The sequence below is a fragment of the Acipenser ruthenus genome, chromosome 29 (assembly GCF_902713425.1).
Source record: "Acipenser ruthenus chromosome 29, fAciRut3.2 maternal haplotype, whole genome shotgun sequence".
In the NCBI taxonomy this organism is placed as follows: Eukaryota; Metazoa; Chordata; class Actinopteri; order Acipenseriformes; family Acipenseridae; genus Acipenser; species Acipenser ruthenus.
Genome location: NC_081217.1, coordinates 15,632,587 through 15,650,179, shown reverse-complemented (window position 1 = coordinate 15,650,179; position 17,593 = coordinate 15,632,587). Strand labels below are relative to the sequence as shown.

Here is a 17,593-nt window from a genome sequence, read left to right as displayed (position 1 = left end):
TATAGTTTCCGGTAAGGGATTGGCCGGTGAGAGGAAACAGGTGAAGAAACGGGAGTAGAGCACAAGAGAGGGAACACAGGGTGTGGATTTGTTTTTTTTTATTGATTTGTAGCTATTGAATGTTTGAAATACATTTGTTAATCGGGTTCTTAGAAAAAGAAAAAATGCCAATCAATGGAATAAAATGGTTAAATAATACTTTATGTGTGGTGTTTGCCTTGTTTGTGTTTGAATTGAAAGTGGTCTCGAGGAGTCGAATGGGTCAAAGTTCAAGTATATTTTCCTCTAGAGGAATTAAGACATTTTGACGTCACTACTGTGCTTTTATGCCTTTTTTCTCAAATGGCTCAGGATGCAAATGTAGCCTTCATCCATGTATTATACTTAGGCTTGCTTCTATTCGATTTTTATTTTTTTGCCAAATCGACGATGACTATCAACGTTTATTTTACAAAGAATTTACCATTTTTTTCTATCTTTATTTTTCAATTCAAGCAGCGAATGTGTGAAATACATTATGCTTTAAAATAACAGACTTTTTATGCCATTGAAAAACATCTCATTTAGCGAAACCCCTTTATCACATTCAACATGCAACAAAACCATGGTTATCAACATTATAATTGAAATAACTTTTGTCATTGCTGAGCTATACATTTAAACATGGTCTCAAATAAACCGTAGTAAACACAGCATATAAAAGTGTATTACACAGACCTTTATAGCATACATTTATGAGTAAAAATAATATGCACAGAATAAAACATTAGATAGTTGAACAGAACTAACTTGCACTTATTATTCGGAGTCTGAGCTCCCCCTCTCCTGCTTTACTAGCACAGCTGGACTCCCTCAGGAGTCACTGGAAGGCTGATTGGCCCGCTTCGTCCTGTCGCGGAGACTTCAGCTGTTAGTCAGGGTATTGTGCACAATATTCATTGTTTTTCTCTTGCGCCCCATTTTCAAATCAAACTAGTAACTGTCACCGTATACCTATAGCACACGCTTACCAACACCTTAACTCACTAATTTCAAAGTAGGCACTTTGAATGACAGGTGCTGTAGCTGGCAAATGACAGCATTCTAGCACTGCTTGAGTCAACGAGATCTGTCAGAACAGGGTGAAACTACAGTACTAACAGACCACTGAGATAACTGACAGTGACCCCCAGCCATTCAGAGCAGAACGGAGACGGGACAGACAACAAGTATACAAACTATACAAACTAGAGATGCTGTCTACATGATTATATTTGGTAAGAAAATAAAAAATAGCAAGTGGTTTTACCGACGTTATATAAACGTTTAACGAGCTTTACCGATTAATATTGAAAAGTAGCAAGCCTAGTTACACTGTATATATACCAGTAAAAAGAAACCCTTCAAAGGAAATAACAAATTATATCAAATAACCTTTGACTGCCAGCAACTGATCTCACACAATGCACCAATGAACCTTCATCAGCAAACAGTTCCCAACGATTCACAGCCACTTGCCATCCCTGACACTGTAAGCACTCCTGGGTTAGAGTGCAGGGGTGCAGTTAGCAGAGCTTCTAAACACCATTGCAACAGCGCACTTTCAACTCACTGCTCCAGCAGGTTGTTCTTTGGGGGGCTTTCTGGGTGTAAGATACATTGTCAAATCAGTTTATCTATTAGTGGATACTAGGGCAAGGAATGAGTCATTGGTTCAAGCACCGCAGATTTAGTATATGTAAAAAAAGGAGAGTGATTGCAGATTTCTCAGCAATATTCTCATGCTTTAGTTGCCCAGATTGTCAGTATTAAAACACCACTCTGAAACACATTGCTGAACGTGATCAGTTACTGACAATAATCTACTGCCTGAAGCACGTGCAAATGACGTGAAGATTAGACATCTCCTTGTGATCAATTTCTGAGAACGTTCAACATCTGTCTTCTTCGGCTATACACAAACATGGGATAGCAAAATACTTTAAGGCTTCTCATTTAGTACAGCTTTTCTAACCTATATTATATAACTAAACTCAGTAATATAAGCTAAATCTGCACATCCAGGCTAAAAAGAATGATGCTTTTCCTGATTATAACAACATTATAACATGTTTGTTCCTATTAATATTATACTTACTAACCTGTATTCCTTAAACCCTAACGATGACTTTGTTGATTTGACTGATTTGGAATGACTGTAATGCAATATATATATATATATATATATATATATATATATATATATATATATATATATTTCCCTCAGACTATTAACCTCTGCCATCACCAGTACTAAAATGATGCATGTGTACAGTAGGGCAAGCACTGAGGCACGCACACCCACGGACACACGAACCACGCAGATGGGTCAGGAAGCTGAGGAACTAGACAGGCAGATGTACTGTCCTGCCTTTGGCTTTGCTTTGTTAGTCAAGCCTGCAGAGTTCTTGTGCAGCCATCGAAGCTTCCCACCCCCCATGACAACACTGCATGGTGCTAGTCTCACAACCTGATTGATGTATGTGAGGGGTCTGTATTCTCAAGCGCTCTCAGTGCTACAGGTGGAGGGCAGGAGGGGCTACAGCATGTATTAGGAACAGAGTGAAACAAATGCCTGTAAGAATAATTAAAACTGACAAGGTATCTAATCTCAAGGGGCAACAGGGATGTTCATCTGATACGCTAGTGTCAGAACGTTGTGCAGAAGAAATTGGGAAAATATATCTCTACAACATATCTGTTTTCAGATGAGATGCTACTTCCCTATAGTCCTATACCTCTAAAACAACATCATACATTGACTGGTTAACAAATGATCGTCCACTCAACATAACTGCAACCTTCTGACTTTATTAGCACAAGCTCAATGTTGAGTGGTCATTGCAATCAGTAGTGACTGACCTCATGTCAGGTCTTAGGTGAGCTAATGTGTACAGCTGACCCTCGTGAGTTACAGTTGTGCAAAACACAATCAGGTAAGGCATGTTTTATGAATTCTATGATATGTTTAGAATGTTACTGTCACCCCCTTCCTTTCAAATGACTTGGGGCCAATACTCGTCAGCTGATTGGCTTTCCTATGAGCGTAGTTATCTGTTGTCTTTGGTTGTCAGAGGGACGGAATGATTTCTTACTGCTTAACCTGGGCATTGGATTTTAATAATGATGCTTTGTAACCTATAAAGTGTTTTACCACACAGCGCAAGGGAGGGAAGCCAAAAATACAATTACCCTTAATGAGACTACAGTGCTACATCCCAAAGGATCACTCATGCTGGAGGACAGGATTCCCCAAACAGGAGGAAAGAGACAGCCTCTTTAAATACCCTGGGATCAGCATGCAGTGTGTGCTACTTTACAAAGCACAACACTGCTGTGTATTGCATCTTATTACTGCAGGCTTATCTGAAGAAAACATTCCCTCCCTCTCACACACAAACACATATGTTTAACAATACACAGAAAGATATTAGTGTTGCCTAATATATGGGTTGATATACTAGAATGTATTGTAGATTAGTAATACAAAATATAAACTGTTTGCATGACACAATATAGTATGTCAATATATTGCAAATCAGCACCCACAGCACCATACCAGCAATATATTACACAACGACTGCCCATCCTGTCACAGGATATGTATTACATACAGGATCCCGTATTGTTAAAATAAATGATAAACAGCAGTTCTGTGTATACTATTCTTCTCTGAATTGACTGTAGTAAAATATATATATATATATATATATATATATATATATATATATATATATATATATACACACACACACACAGATCACAGGAAATGTGCACAGTATAACGCTAACTTGTGGTGGCTATTGGTGTTAGAAAACAAGACATAAGAACATTTGCAAATTACAAAATTCTCATTTTCCCAAAAGCCAAAATATGAGTCAGGCAGAGCAAGCCCCTTGTTGTCAGATTAAAGGATTCAAAGAAAGATTGTGTGTGTTAAGGAACACAGGTGGCTGGCTTCACAGACCCTGATTAGCAGTAATCTTAGTAAGGGCCAGGTCACAAGATCCGTGTAACCAGCTGCTGGACAGGTTTGTCTTTTATTTTGGAAAGGGTTTGCAGGGGAAAGAGAGCATAGTAATACATAATAATGATAACACATTGAAATGCATAGCTTGTGTTATTGTAATCTAGAAAAGGGCATTATGTTTTAGCATAGAACAGGCCAGTGTTGGACTGATGCCCCCTGGTAAGCTCTTTGATGACTTATATATATTACTTCTCTATCAGACTTTTGAACAGCAGCCTCAGCACCAAAAACACACAGGGACCTAAATTGAAAACGTTTTCATTAAAAGGCTTTTTCCCCCTGATCCAGAAAGATTGGTCTTCTCTGTGACAGAAGGTGCCTTTTGTTCTGGTCCTGTCACATTACAATCGCTACCTGTTGTGGAAAGATCAGAAGAAAGCAGACTAACAGGTGAAGTGCCAATCTGCTTCTTCCACCTTCATGATTCCACAGCCGCTGCAGAGAGAACACAGCAATACAGTGAATGTGGTCGAGGCAATTAGGTTGAGCTCTTTGATCCATCCATCTTGCATGTTTTTCTTTTTTGTTTGTTTGTTCTATGCATATTGCAGGAGAATGACTATTCAAAAGCTGCCTGAAATAGAATTCATTTAATTCTACAAAGTAAATAGTTCCATTCCGTTTGCAAACAGCTACCAAGCATAAACTTTTTTTTTTTTAATTGCATTTTTAATTGGGTAAAAGTGCTTTGTTGACAAAATACCCATTTCACATGTTCATAGTGAATATTATAATTTAAATAATGATTTATTTCTCAGGGTAATCAATCTGCCGTATTACTGCTCAGAAGGGTTTGAATTTTCAATTCTACATTGTTATTTTACAACGGAGTAACAGACTATTTGGGGCCTTTCACACCTAGTTCGTTTAGAGAGGATCATTCGCACTAGAGTTCAGTTAACACATAAGTTCGGTTAGTTTGTGCAGGTTTGAAACGTCAGAAATATTAGTTTTGCATCAGAGTGCACACCAAAGAAGAGGACTAGGATTCACCTGAAAGGGTGGTCTCGGCTGGATTGAGGGGGAACTGTAATGCGTTGGCCTCTCAAAGTCAGCCTGTGTGAAAGCAATCACATTAGAATTCACAATGCAACAGAAACGGAACTGACTGGTGGTGTTATTAAAATACATTTTAAGTTATTAATAAAAGAAAGTAGGCATAATGTATAGATGTGTAGTCTTGCAGTCGCAGAAGAAAGTGTTGGAACCCTTCATTTGAAACAATGTTATTCACTAATGTATTATTTATTTAGTTTAATAAATACTGTGTAAATACTGTGTATTTGTTAGTTATTTAGCAATGATATGTGTTTGAAGTTTGAAGTATTGGCACCCCCTATCTTAACTCAAATAATTTACCTGCTGTCTCTACAGTACTCTTCAGTATGAATGAGTGTTCAAGAAACTTCAAAAACATAGCACTGCTAAATAAGGTTAATACACAATATCTAATAAACTAAATACATCAGAGAATAACATTGTTTCCAATGCTCATTTGCTCATTTTATTCTGCCAGGGCACTGTATATATTATAATTATTACTTGTACATTATTATGTTTACGTTACATATATAAATAGATTGATCTTTCGCATATTTGGTCTTTCTGCCTTGACACACTTTTGAGACGAGAAAGGCTGATAAACAGGGGTTGATAGAGACTGCTTACAACTCACCGATGTCGGGATAATGCCACTGGCAATGCAACAGCAGACAAAAAATAAATAAATAAATAAACCATTCCTCCTCATGTGTCGCCTTTGAAAACGTCTCCTTCAGCACGAAAACGTTGGTGTTCCTCAACAATATTTATCATCTGGCTTTCGTTCTGACATTCTACCAGGAGATGTAGAATAAACAGAATGTACGTACATAGCACTGATATCGCAAGCCTTGCACGCTCGCAACCCTCCACGTTTAGTGACGAACATCCGTCTGGGCATTAACAGGAAGATAGCATTTTGGTCACGTGCACAAATCCATATTCACAAACAATTGCAGTGTGAAAACGAACGTATTCTGGTGTGATTACAGTTGAAAAGGCCAACTTGAACTCGCTTGGAGGAAAAATGCAGTTTGTTTGAGATCTTCTGGTGCGAAACCAATCTTAGCAAAATTGCAACATTTTAGTTTGTTTGCAAGTGAATTCTAAATCGGATTTTCATAAGCAAACTATGTATTATAAAATGGCCCTTTGTGTACTCTAACCCCTTTTCACACTGGGTACACTTGAAGTGCACCGAGTATGGTACACTTACCAAGTGTACTCAGCACTTTTCCGGGGAAACGTCCCCAGATCATTTCTCTTTCACACTGGATGTGTAGAACATCTTGTCAAATGTGCCGAGAACATTTCCCTTTCACACATCTTCAATAGTACTGAGAACACAAGAGAATCACATGATCTCCTTGAAGTGAATGCTCAGAAGTTCTACCGCCATGGAGAAAAATATGGAGAAAGTCCTGTTTTGTGTGCTGCAATACTGTGGTGTTTTGCAATACACATTTTTTAAAATGTTGCCAGCAGTGTTCAGCAATGCGATGAAACCTCTTTTCTTTCAGTTGATCGGAAAACTCTACAAACTTTCGTGTTTTCTGTGAGTATTGTCAAGCGATGTGAGTTTCTGTCCATACTTCTATGAGCACTTATTTTATGCTATTATTTACCACGCAACAACCGTTTCCGCTTCCGGTTCCACCAGTTTGACACTTTAGTACACTTGACGTTGGCAAGTGAACCGAGTAGATTTTTCTTTCACACTGAAGCAAAAATAAACTAACCGTACCCAGTAGGATGCAACCGTACCCAGAACACCTCCTCAGGTGGTCTAAGTACGGTTCGTTTTAATCGTACTCGGGAACGTTTTGAGCTTTCACACTTAAGACCAAACGTTCCGATATGTACTCGGAAACGGAATATCATGCCGGGGAAACGTGCCAGTGTGAATGCGACAGGCACTATCGCTGTATCAGGCATAACGCAATTCATCAAAGCATCACCAGCAGACCGCACTGTGTGCATTTTAAAAAGGGGTCAAAGTGGAACCAACATCGTGTTAAGTCACGATGTTGCTTTCGATTAAAAACAAATGTGCAGAAAATAATGGAAACAAAAATACCTGAAGTACTGACTGCTCTGTATGACGTTGTGAAATACACCTGGGTTGGAGTCTATAAACAACAACAAAAATCCAAACTACCTTGTGATGTGAAGTCCTTGATCTAGTCCTATAGCCGGTATTTTCAATATGTGCCTATGAAGCAATTGTCAAATATGCCAATACTTTATTTAACTGCAGGGCGCACTGATATGCCTGCTTTAGCCTTTAGACGCGAAGGAGGACGGGACCGTAAACCGACGCATGCAGGATTACTAGCAGAGTCTCTGGCGCCCTCACCCCGAACAACACAGACGGGAAACCTCCAGATTTCCCTACTCCCTCGCAGATTCACAACTAGAAAAAAATAGCCTAATTTACAGCGCTGTAAATCAAAGGCATACATTAAAATCACTATTTTAAATAATATATATATATATATATATATATATATATATATATATATATATATATATATATATATATATATATATATATATATATATATATATCAAACAGCACCTGTAGAACTCATCTGTTTGTATCATGGGACACTATCACCCTTCATTTAAATGTGCTTTATTTTGCTCTTATCTGCCCCCTATTTTACTGCATTTAATCCTGTTTTTCAGAATACTGTAATCTGCCAAGTGTTTAACCTGTAGTATTTTGTATTTAATCATATCCTGATGTAACTATCACTATTATCTGTTGTATTATTGAATTGTGGTTTGTCACACTTGAACAAAAGTTATTGTATTTCTTGCTCTTATTGTATTACTTGTATTGTAACACTTGAAATGTATTTGCTTACGATTGTAAGTCGCCCTGGATAAGGGCGTCTGCTAAGAAATAAATAATAATAATAATAATAATAATAATAATAATAATAATAATAATTATATATATATATATATATATATATATATATATATATATATATATATATATATATATATATATATATATGTCCACCTGTGTGCACTATAAAGACTGTTATATACCGTTTAAATGGAAAACTCATGGATGAGAAAAAAAAAAAAAAAAAAACACGCGTATTGCTACCCCTAGACTGTACATAATAGAATATGTGCTGGATTAGCCGCTTGATGGTCATGTGCCCAGATAGACATGACACAAGTGGGTATTGCTGCTGTAGGCTAATTACATATCGTGTACGGTTATAATAAACTAACAGAAACGACCATACCCCACGCGCTAAACAGAGTTCCAGGAAAATCATTTGCAAAATCTGAACCCTCGGCATTGTCTGTATCGTGTGCCTTCTTTTATATGAGTTGCTCTATTGCATTGAACTCCACATCTCACTATAGAATACATTGTCATTCTTTATACACATATAATAATAATAATAATAATAATAATAATAATAATAATAATAATAATAATAAGATATTAAAACACATTCATGTCTTTGGATTGTGTAGTGACATTCCTCAGATAGATTGCTGTCATCGTTATGCTTTTATTTAATTGTCTTGTAATTTTTGGTTCGGTTACTCTCCTATAGGTATAATCTATAGAGGCGCATGGGTTCAATGAACTGCAGGGCTTTGACTTGAAAACAAAATTATAGCAACTGTAAAACAGAAATCGAAGAAGAAAGAAGCAGTCAGTATTTCTTATGGGCTATAAAAGTGCTGCACTGTAAAAACGGTATATCTGCCCTAATATTAACTAAATAACATTGTACTTATAGATTAATTCTAGTGTATATTGCCGTATTATTAAAGGTACATACTTTTTTAGGCATTTTACACTAATATGGAACAACTTTTACCATAATTAAAATCTGAGAAAAAAAAAATGCACGGTCAGTATTAAAGTAAATTGACCCTAAAAATACGTTTCTTTTGTTGTTTGTTTTTTTACAGTGTTGCATAATTACGCATGCCTGAAATGAAGAAGATACAGTCCTTTACCTTCTTTTAATAAATGCGAGCAGATGACCCAGAGGAGGAACAGGCAGCAGAGAGAAGCTCCGGTGCCCGCAAACAGTGCTCTCAAGCCGGCTTGCATTTTCACCAGAACCCGGTGGGGTAATCCTTTAGGTGCCAAAATCCCAAGGAACCCCCCCCCCCAACAATATCAACCAGACAGTGGCAAGTGATCCGCGCAGCAAGCAGATCCGCTCAGATCAGCGGGAAATGTGTCGCCATTCATTTGCACTCCTCTTTGAAAAGAAATCCTGGTTTAAAGTTTGTTTTTGTCTTTTTTATAGTTCCTTTTTTTTTCTCACCGGCTGATGTGTGTATATACAGCAGGCAATTGCATTCCCTTTGCATTTACTGTAGCCCGATTGTCATCGCCGTTAAGTGCTGCATACAATTGGTAGTAATACTCGAGCTTCACACAGAATCTGCGGCGATCTCCAACAATGCTGAGAGATGCCTTAGAACGGGTCTCACACGTTTAGCGTTGTTCCTTCCTCGTCGTTCCACAGACATGCTGCTCCAAAACCCCACGTTTCATTTCTCTTCCTCCAATTATTGTTCACAATTTCTGAATGAGTCTCTGGGATCCCCGTATCTTCTGCACCAAAAAACAAAAACAAAACAAAAAACACTTTAACAACGGGAACACCTTTGAAAAATAAAGTTACTCTCATTATTATTATTATTATTATTATTATTATTATTATTATTATTATTATTATTTACAATATATTAGAGACTATTGAAATGTCTCGACTGTTGTGCTTTGATAGGCGTTTTAACAAAAAAAAAAAACAGACATAAGACAACACCGTATTATTATTGGTAATGTTTTCTGCAGTCTGCCACTATTATTGTACCTGAGATCCACATTCAGTCGCGTTTACCAGGGCTCTTTACATACTGCACGCCACGCAGAAGCTACCAGTCCCAAAGCTGATGTGTTTCAATGGCTTCAGAATGTATGCTTATTTGACATGGATATGTTTGGGTATACTCAAAAAAGACAGGTGTTCATCTGTACAGTATTCCTATGCAGGTCAAAATGCAGACTGTACAGTGAGTGCATTATTATTATTATTATTATTATTATTATTATTATTATTATTATTATTATTATTATTATTATTGTTGATCATATAATAATGCGTCTTAAACATTAAAATAAAGTTACATTCTGCAGACTGAAGTTGTCACATAACTTCCCAGGCTCGGTACTGTAGCCCATATGTCTGAAATGCAACAGGGGCTCCAGAAAACTCTTTATTCAGGTACCATCAGTTGCAGGCTATGCAACATTAAAATCACATAGATTGCATGATATAGCAGATTGTACGGGTGACTACAATACACAACAATTATAGGCTAATATAAACATCTTAAAATGATGCTCAAATCTATTTCTATTTTCTTTACATACATACATACATACATACATGTACAGTTAAACTAAAATAAAACTCAAATAACAGAAATCTGTCAAGTATCGGACTCATTATTTTAGTCCTCATCCTGTAGCAGCCGTATTCATTGTGAATGAACGCTGTGCAGCGTTTAGTAAAGTCTCAGTAATAGGTTTACCTTGATTCCATGTCAGTTTCAGTATCCAACCCTCCGTTCTTCCCCAGATCGTTTTGATCAACCTCTATAGCCCAACTTAAGTATTCTTATATAGGTGCCCATCGCCTGCTTTTCTTTCCTCTGCGACGGGCAAGAAGTGAATTGTGCTTCAGTCCTTCTGCGTCAGGGATGGTCTACAGCAGGAGCCAGTGGTATCGATCCCTTTCTGTAATTATCCACTCCTGGCAACTGCGTCCAATTAACCCTGTCAAGGCTGCCACTGGGTTAGACTGCGCCGCCGACGCGCTGAGAGACCGAGGAAACGTTCTGCAGACGCGCTCTGCTCCACAGCTGGGAAATCTCCAGGAAAAAAATAATGAATATAGTCTGCGCTGCGGTATTCAAGACAGCAGACACGCACGGCGCATCTCCTGCCGTCCACTCAGAATGGTTGAAGATAAAGTCGCCCAAAAAATATTTTAAATACAAGGAAGGACCAGCATGTCACCTAATGAAACAACTATCACTCAGCACAACGTAATGTTTTTTTGTAATACAGATCACACGCACACTGCAGAGCAGAACATTATATTGTGCTTCTCGTCTGCTTACAGGATACAGGTGTGTGTGTGCGTGTGTGCGTGTGTGTGTGCTATTTTCATGCAATGTAATACATTTGCAAATGGGCTAGCTCCATTTCATGAATGCACACGAAGTTTCCAAATTTTATGCATCAATAGATGTACATGAGCATCGGCTAAGTACAGTACAAGGCAGAACCAGAGAGGATGCACTGGGAGGTTTATGTTGGATAAGGTCAATCACACATAAATCATTGGGGTTTCAATAAACAGCTTGTATCCATTTTAAATATGTATACAGCCTGCTTCAAAGCGTACATAGCTCTCCCCCCATGGAGTTGAATGTATGCATAACAGGACTACACTTCTTAACTTGTAAGATAAACCTGTTTTAATTAACAGCTTGGTTACAATCTTCTCAGAGAAAAATCAATACAGTTGGCAAAGATGCAGTCATAGATATTGGGATAGATGAAGTCATGGTTTATATTAAACCCTGGTCTTGTGGCTTGCCAGTTAATGCAATTTATTATTATTATTATTATTATTATTATTATTATTATTATTATTATTATTATTATTATTATTATTATTATTATTATTATTATTATTCATTTTTGCAAAACTATTAAGGTACATTTGCAAAAATCATTAATATATTATTTGTTATTGAAGAACAAAGTGATAAGATAAGCATTACTGGTGATTCATCTTCTGCACTTTCACCACAGTTTGTTTTGTTGGAATCCTGAAGTGAACAGGTTAGGTTAAGGGTGAGGGTTAGTCTATATTTGTAATATTAAGGTTAGGTTAAGGGTGAGGGTTAGTCTATATTTGTAACGTTAAGGTTAGGTTAAGGGTGAGGGTTAGTCTATATTTGTAATGTCAAGGTTAGGTTAAGGGTGAGGGTTAGTCTATATTTGTAACGTTAAGGTTAGGTCAAGGGTGACGGTTAGTCTATATTTGTAATGTTAAGGTTAGGTCAAGGGTGAGGGTTAGTCTATATTTGTAATATTAAGGTTAGGTTAAGGGTGAGGGTTAGTCTATATTTGTAATGTTAAGGTTAGGTTAAGGGTGAGGGTTAGTCTATATTTGTAATATTAAGGTTAGGTTAAGGGTGAGGGTTAGTCTATATTTGTAATGTCAAGGTTAGGTTAAGGGTGAGGGTTAGTCTATATTTGTAACGTTAAGGTTAGGTTAAGGGTGACGGTTAGTCTATATTTGTAACGTTAAGGTTAGGTTAAGGGTGACGGTTAGTCTATATTTGTAATGTTAAGGTTAGGTCAAGGGTGAGGGTTAGTCTATATTTGTAATATTAAGGTTAGGTTAAGGGTGAGGGTTAGTCTATATTTGTAATGTTAAGGTTAGGTTAAGGGTGAGGGTTAGTCTATATTTGTAATGTCAAGGTTAGGTTAAGGGTGAGGGTTAGTCTATATTTGTAATATTAAGGTTAGGTTAAGGGTGAGGGTTAGTCTATATTTGTAATGTCAAGGTTAGGTTAAGGGTGAGGGTTAGTCTATATTTGTAACGTTAAGGTTAGGTTAAGGGTGACGGTTAGTCTATATTTGTAACGTTAAGGTTAGGTTAAGGGTGACGGTTAGTCTATATTTGTAATGTTAAGGTTAGGTCAAGGGTGAGGGTTAGTCTATATTTGTAATATTAAGGTTAGGTTAAGGGTGAGGGTTAGTCTATATTTGTAATGTTAAGGTTAGGTTAAGGGTGAGGGTTAGTCTATATTTGTAATATTAAGGTTAGGTTAAGGGTGAGGGTTAGTCTATATTTGTAATGTCAAGGTTAGGTTAAGGGTGAGGGTTAGTCTATATTTGTAACGTTAAGGTTAGGTTAAGGGTGACGGTTAGTCTATATTTGTAACGTTAAGGTTAGGTTAAGGGTGACGGTTAGTCTATATTTGTAATGTTAAGGTTAGGTCAAGGGTGAGGGTTAGTCTATATTTGTAATATTAAGGTTAGGTTAAGGGTGAGGGTTAGTCTATATTTGTAATGTTAAGGTTAGGTTAAGGGTGAGGGTTAGTCTATATTTGTAATGTTAAGGTTAGGTTAAGGGTGAGGGTTAGTCTATATTTGTAATATTAAGGTTAGGTTAAGGGTGAGGGTTAGTCTATATTTGTAATGTTAAGGTTAGGTTAAGGGTGAGGGTTAGTCTATATTTGTAATGTTAAGGTTAGGGTTAGGGTGAGGGTTTGTCTATATTTGTAATGTTAAGGTTAGGTTAAAGGTGAGGGTTAGTCTATATTTGTAATGTTAAGGTTAGGTTAAGGGTGAGGGTTAGTCTATATTTGTAATGTTAAGGTTAGGTTAAAGGTGAGGGTTAGTCTATATTTGTAATGTTAAGGTTAGGTTAAGGGTGAGGGTTAGTCTATATTTGTAATGTTAAGGTTAGGTTAAGGGTGAGGGTTAGTCTATATTTGTAATGTTAAGGTTAGGTTAAGGGTGAGGGTTAGTCTATATTTGCATTATTACAGTATAATGTTTTTTTACTAATCTAAAACCACTTGATTGCATTTAGCACAATAAGCAGGGGGTGCAGAATATTACACAACCTCGGACCCTCCGAGATGAGCATCAACCGGCAGTTTCAGAGCCTTAGAATTCACTTTAATTCAGTGGTGACCCCACTGTGACTAATATGTCATTTTAAAATGCATTATTAATAGGGTTTAGTTAAATTATACCAAATCAGGGTTTTTTTTTTTTACAATGAAAGGAAAACATAATACATGTTTTCATTATAAGCATTTGGGCAACAAAGTGTATGTTCCCTTCATTGTAAATAAAAATGTGATTTGGTATAATTTAATTAAAACACTATTAATAATAAATTAATCATGGTTGTAGCACAATTTTTAAGTATCCTGTAAATATTTTGTCTAATAGTTAAAAAGTACAATGCTTATGGGGCTGTCTTGTTTTCAAAAGATATCAGCAGGGACATTGTATACAAACCAATGGAATACCCTGTGTGTGTTATATACAAAGAAAAAGGTAATGTAGGTACATAAAAATATGAATAATTGATACAAAAAAAAGCTGAAGAAGGACTTGTAGTCCGAAAATGTCCTGATATAATTATTCTTTTTAATTAATTATTCACATTTTTGTGTACCTACATTACCTTTTTCTTTTTTGTAGGTACTCAGCAGTTTTCCTTTTTAAAATTATATCTATATATCTATATATCTATATATATATATATATATATATATATATATATGTGCTCTGCATATATATATATATATATATATATATATATATATATATATATATATATAAACACAAATTATGCGTCCCTTGCTGCGATTTCAATCGGGCTGTGTGTTCTGCCCCCTTGCTGCGATTTTTTTGCGACGCGACCTCTATTGAGATGCGACTGTTGTATCTGTATGTATCCCCAAGGTGATGGGCTGCTCTTGTAATTATGCTGCATGCCTGTAAAAAGCAAGAGTATATATCTGCAGAACAAAGGCTCCCACAGGGAGCTCCCACAGGGTATCTCACACAGGGGAGCTCACACAGGGTATCTCACACAGGGTAGCTCACTCAGGGTAGCTCACACAGGTAGCTCACACAGCGTAGCTCACACAGGGTATCTCACACAGGGTAGCTCACACAGGGAGCTCACACAGTGTAGCTCGATAGAACTCCCTAACCCATACACAAAGTTTACAAACGAGAGGAGGCCATTCAGCCCATCTTGCTCGTTTGGTTGTTAGTAGCTTATTGATCCCAGAATCTCATCAAGCAGCTTCTTGAAGGATCCCAGGGTGTCAGCTTCAATAACATTACTGGGGAGTTGGTTCCAGACCCTCACAATTCTCTGTGTAAAAAAGTGCCTCCTACTTTCTGTTCTGAATGCCCCTTTATCTAATCTCCATTTGTGACCCCTGGTCCTTGTTTCTTTTTTCAAGTCAAAGAAGTCCCCCGGGTTGACATTGTCTATACCTTTTAGGATTTTGAATGTTTGAATCAGATCGCCGCGTAGTCTTCTTTGTTCAAGACTGAATAGATTCAATTCTTTTAGCCTGTCTGCATACGACATGCCTTTAAACCCGGGATAATTCTGGTCGCTCTTCTTTGCACTCTTTCTGGAGCAGCAATATCCTTTTTGTAACGAGGTGACCAGAACTGAACACAATATTCTAGGTGAGGTCTTACTAATGCATTGTAAAGTTTTAACATTACTTCCCTTGATTTAAATTCAACACTTCTCACAATATATCCAAGCATCTTGTTAGCCTTTTTTATAGCTTCCCCACATTGTCTAGATGAAGACATTTCTGAGTCAACATAAACTCCTAGGTCTTTTTCATAGTTCCCTTCTTCAATTTCACTATCTCCCATATGATATTTATAATGCACATTTTTATTGCCCGCATGCAATACTTTACACTTTTCTCTATTAAATTTCATTTGCCATGTGTCTGCCCAATTTTGAATGCTGTCTAGATCATTTTGAATGACCTTTGCTGCTTCAACAGTGTCTGCCACTCCTCCTATTTTTGTGTCGTCTGCAAATTTAACGAGTTTGCTTACTATATCAGAGTCTAAATCACTAATGTAGATTAGGAATAGCAGAGGACCTAATACTGATCCCTGTGGTACACCACTGGTTACCTCACTCCATTTTGAGGTTTCTCCTCTAATCAGTACTTTCTGTTTTCTACCTGTTAACCATTCCCTAATCCATGTGCATGCATTTCCTTGAATCCCTACTGCGTTCAGTTTGAGAATTAATCTTTTATGCGGGACTTTGTCAAAAGCTTTCTGGAAATCTAAATAAACCATGTCGTATGCTTTGCAGTTATCCATTTTCAATGTTGCATCCTCAAAAAAGTCAAGTAGGTTAGTTAGACATGATCTCCCTTTCCTAAAACCATGCTGGCTGTCTCCCAGGATATTGTTACCATATAGGTAATTTTCCATTTTGGATCTTATTATAGTTTCCATAAGTTTACATATAATAGAAGTCAGGCTTATTGGTCTGTAGTTACCTGGTTCGGTTTTGTCTCCCTTTTTGTGGATTGGTATTACGTTTGCTATTTTCCAGTCTGTTGGTACAACCCCTGTGTCAAGAGACTGTTGCATGATCTTGGTTAGCGGTTTGTAAATAACTTCTTTCATTTCTTTGAGTACTATTGGGAGGATCTCATCTGGCCCAGGGGATTTGTTTATTTTAAGAGCTCCTAGTCCCTTTAACACTTCTGCCTCTGTTATGCTAAAGTTATTTAAAATTGGATAGGAACAGGTCGACATGTGGGGCATGTTGTCCGTGTCCTCCTTTGTGAAAACCTGTGAAAAGTAATCATTTAATATATTTGCTATTTTTTTTCTTCATCTATGATTTTGTCATTTGTGTCTTTTAGACATTTAACCTCCTCTTTGAATGTTCTCTTGCTGTTGTAATATTGGAAAAACATTTTAGAATTGGTTTTAGCCCCCTTAGCAATATTGATTTCTATCTCTCTCTTGGCCTTTCTAACTTCCTTTTTGACTTGTGTTTGCAGTTCCAAGTACTCTTTCTGTGTGCTTTGTTTTTGGTCCCTTTTAAATGCTCTGTAAAGTGCCTTTTTTCGCTGAATATTTTTTTTAATTGATCTATTAAACCATTTTGGCCATTTTGTTTTAGATTTAGATTTGTCTACTTTTGGGATGTAAATGTTTTGTGCCTCTAGTACTACATTTTTAAAAAACAGCCACCCTTTTTCTGTGGATGTTTTCTCTATTTTACTCCAATCTACTTCTATTAGTCTCTGTTTCATACCTTCGTAGTTTGCTTTTCTAAAATTGTAAACCTTAGCTTTAGTCATTACTTTTGGGGTTTTAAAAGATATTTCAAATGAGACCATGTTGTGGTCTGAGTTTGCCAATGGCTCTCTGACCTCTGTTTTAGTTATTCTGTCTTCATTATTTGAAAAGACTAAATCAAGGCATGCCTCCCCTCTAGTCGGTGCCTTGACAAATTGCGTTAGGAAGCAGTCATTTGTCATTTCCACCATTTCAATTTCGTCCGTCGTGCCCCCCATTGGGTTTTCCCATTTTATACAGGGGAAGTTGAAATCCCCCATTAGTATGGCTTCTCCTTTTCTACACGCATTTCGAATGTCATTGTACAACAGATTATTTTGCTCAGCGTCTGAATTTGGCGGTCTATAGCATGCTCCTATTATTATGCCCTTTGAATTTGTGTCCATTATTCTGACCCATATTGATTCTGCATTGTTTTCTTTGTCCAGATTTAACACCTGGGCTTCAAGGCTATTTCTTATGTATAGCGCTACCTCTCCGCCTCTTCTGTCCTGCCTGTCTTTCCTATACAGTGTGTACCCACTAATATT

General features: G+C 37.0%; 1 protein-coding gene across 2 annotated transcripts in view; it reads right to left on the bottom strand.

Moving 5' to 3' along the window:
• The window catches only part of LOC131702124 (chemokine-like protein TAFA-5), a 100,978-nt gene extending 89,725 nt beyond the window's left edge, over window positions 1-11,253 (bottom strand). The window contains exons 1-2 of one of the 2 annotated variants that reach the window (XM_059004152.1): window positions 10,682-11,253; window positions 9,089-9,698 (exon numbers count right to left, since the gene is read on the bottom strand). In XM_059004152.1, the coding sequence (XP_058860135.1) occupies window positions 9,089-9,185 (97 nt within the window). In that variant the 5' untranslated portion in view covers window positions 9,186-9,698; window positions 10,682-11,253. The remainder of the gene's footprint in view (window positions 1-9,088; window positions 9,699-10,681) is intronic. The other variant, XM_059004153.1, reaches the window with a different exon arrangement.
• Window positions 11,254-17,593: the final 6,340 nt, after the last annotated feature.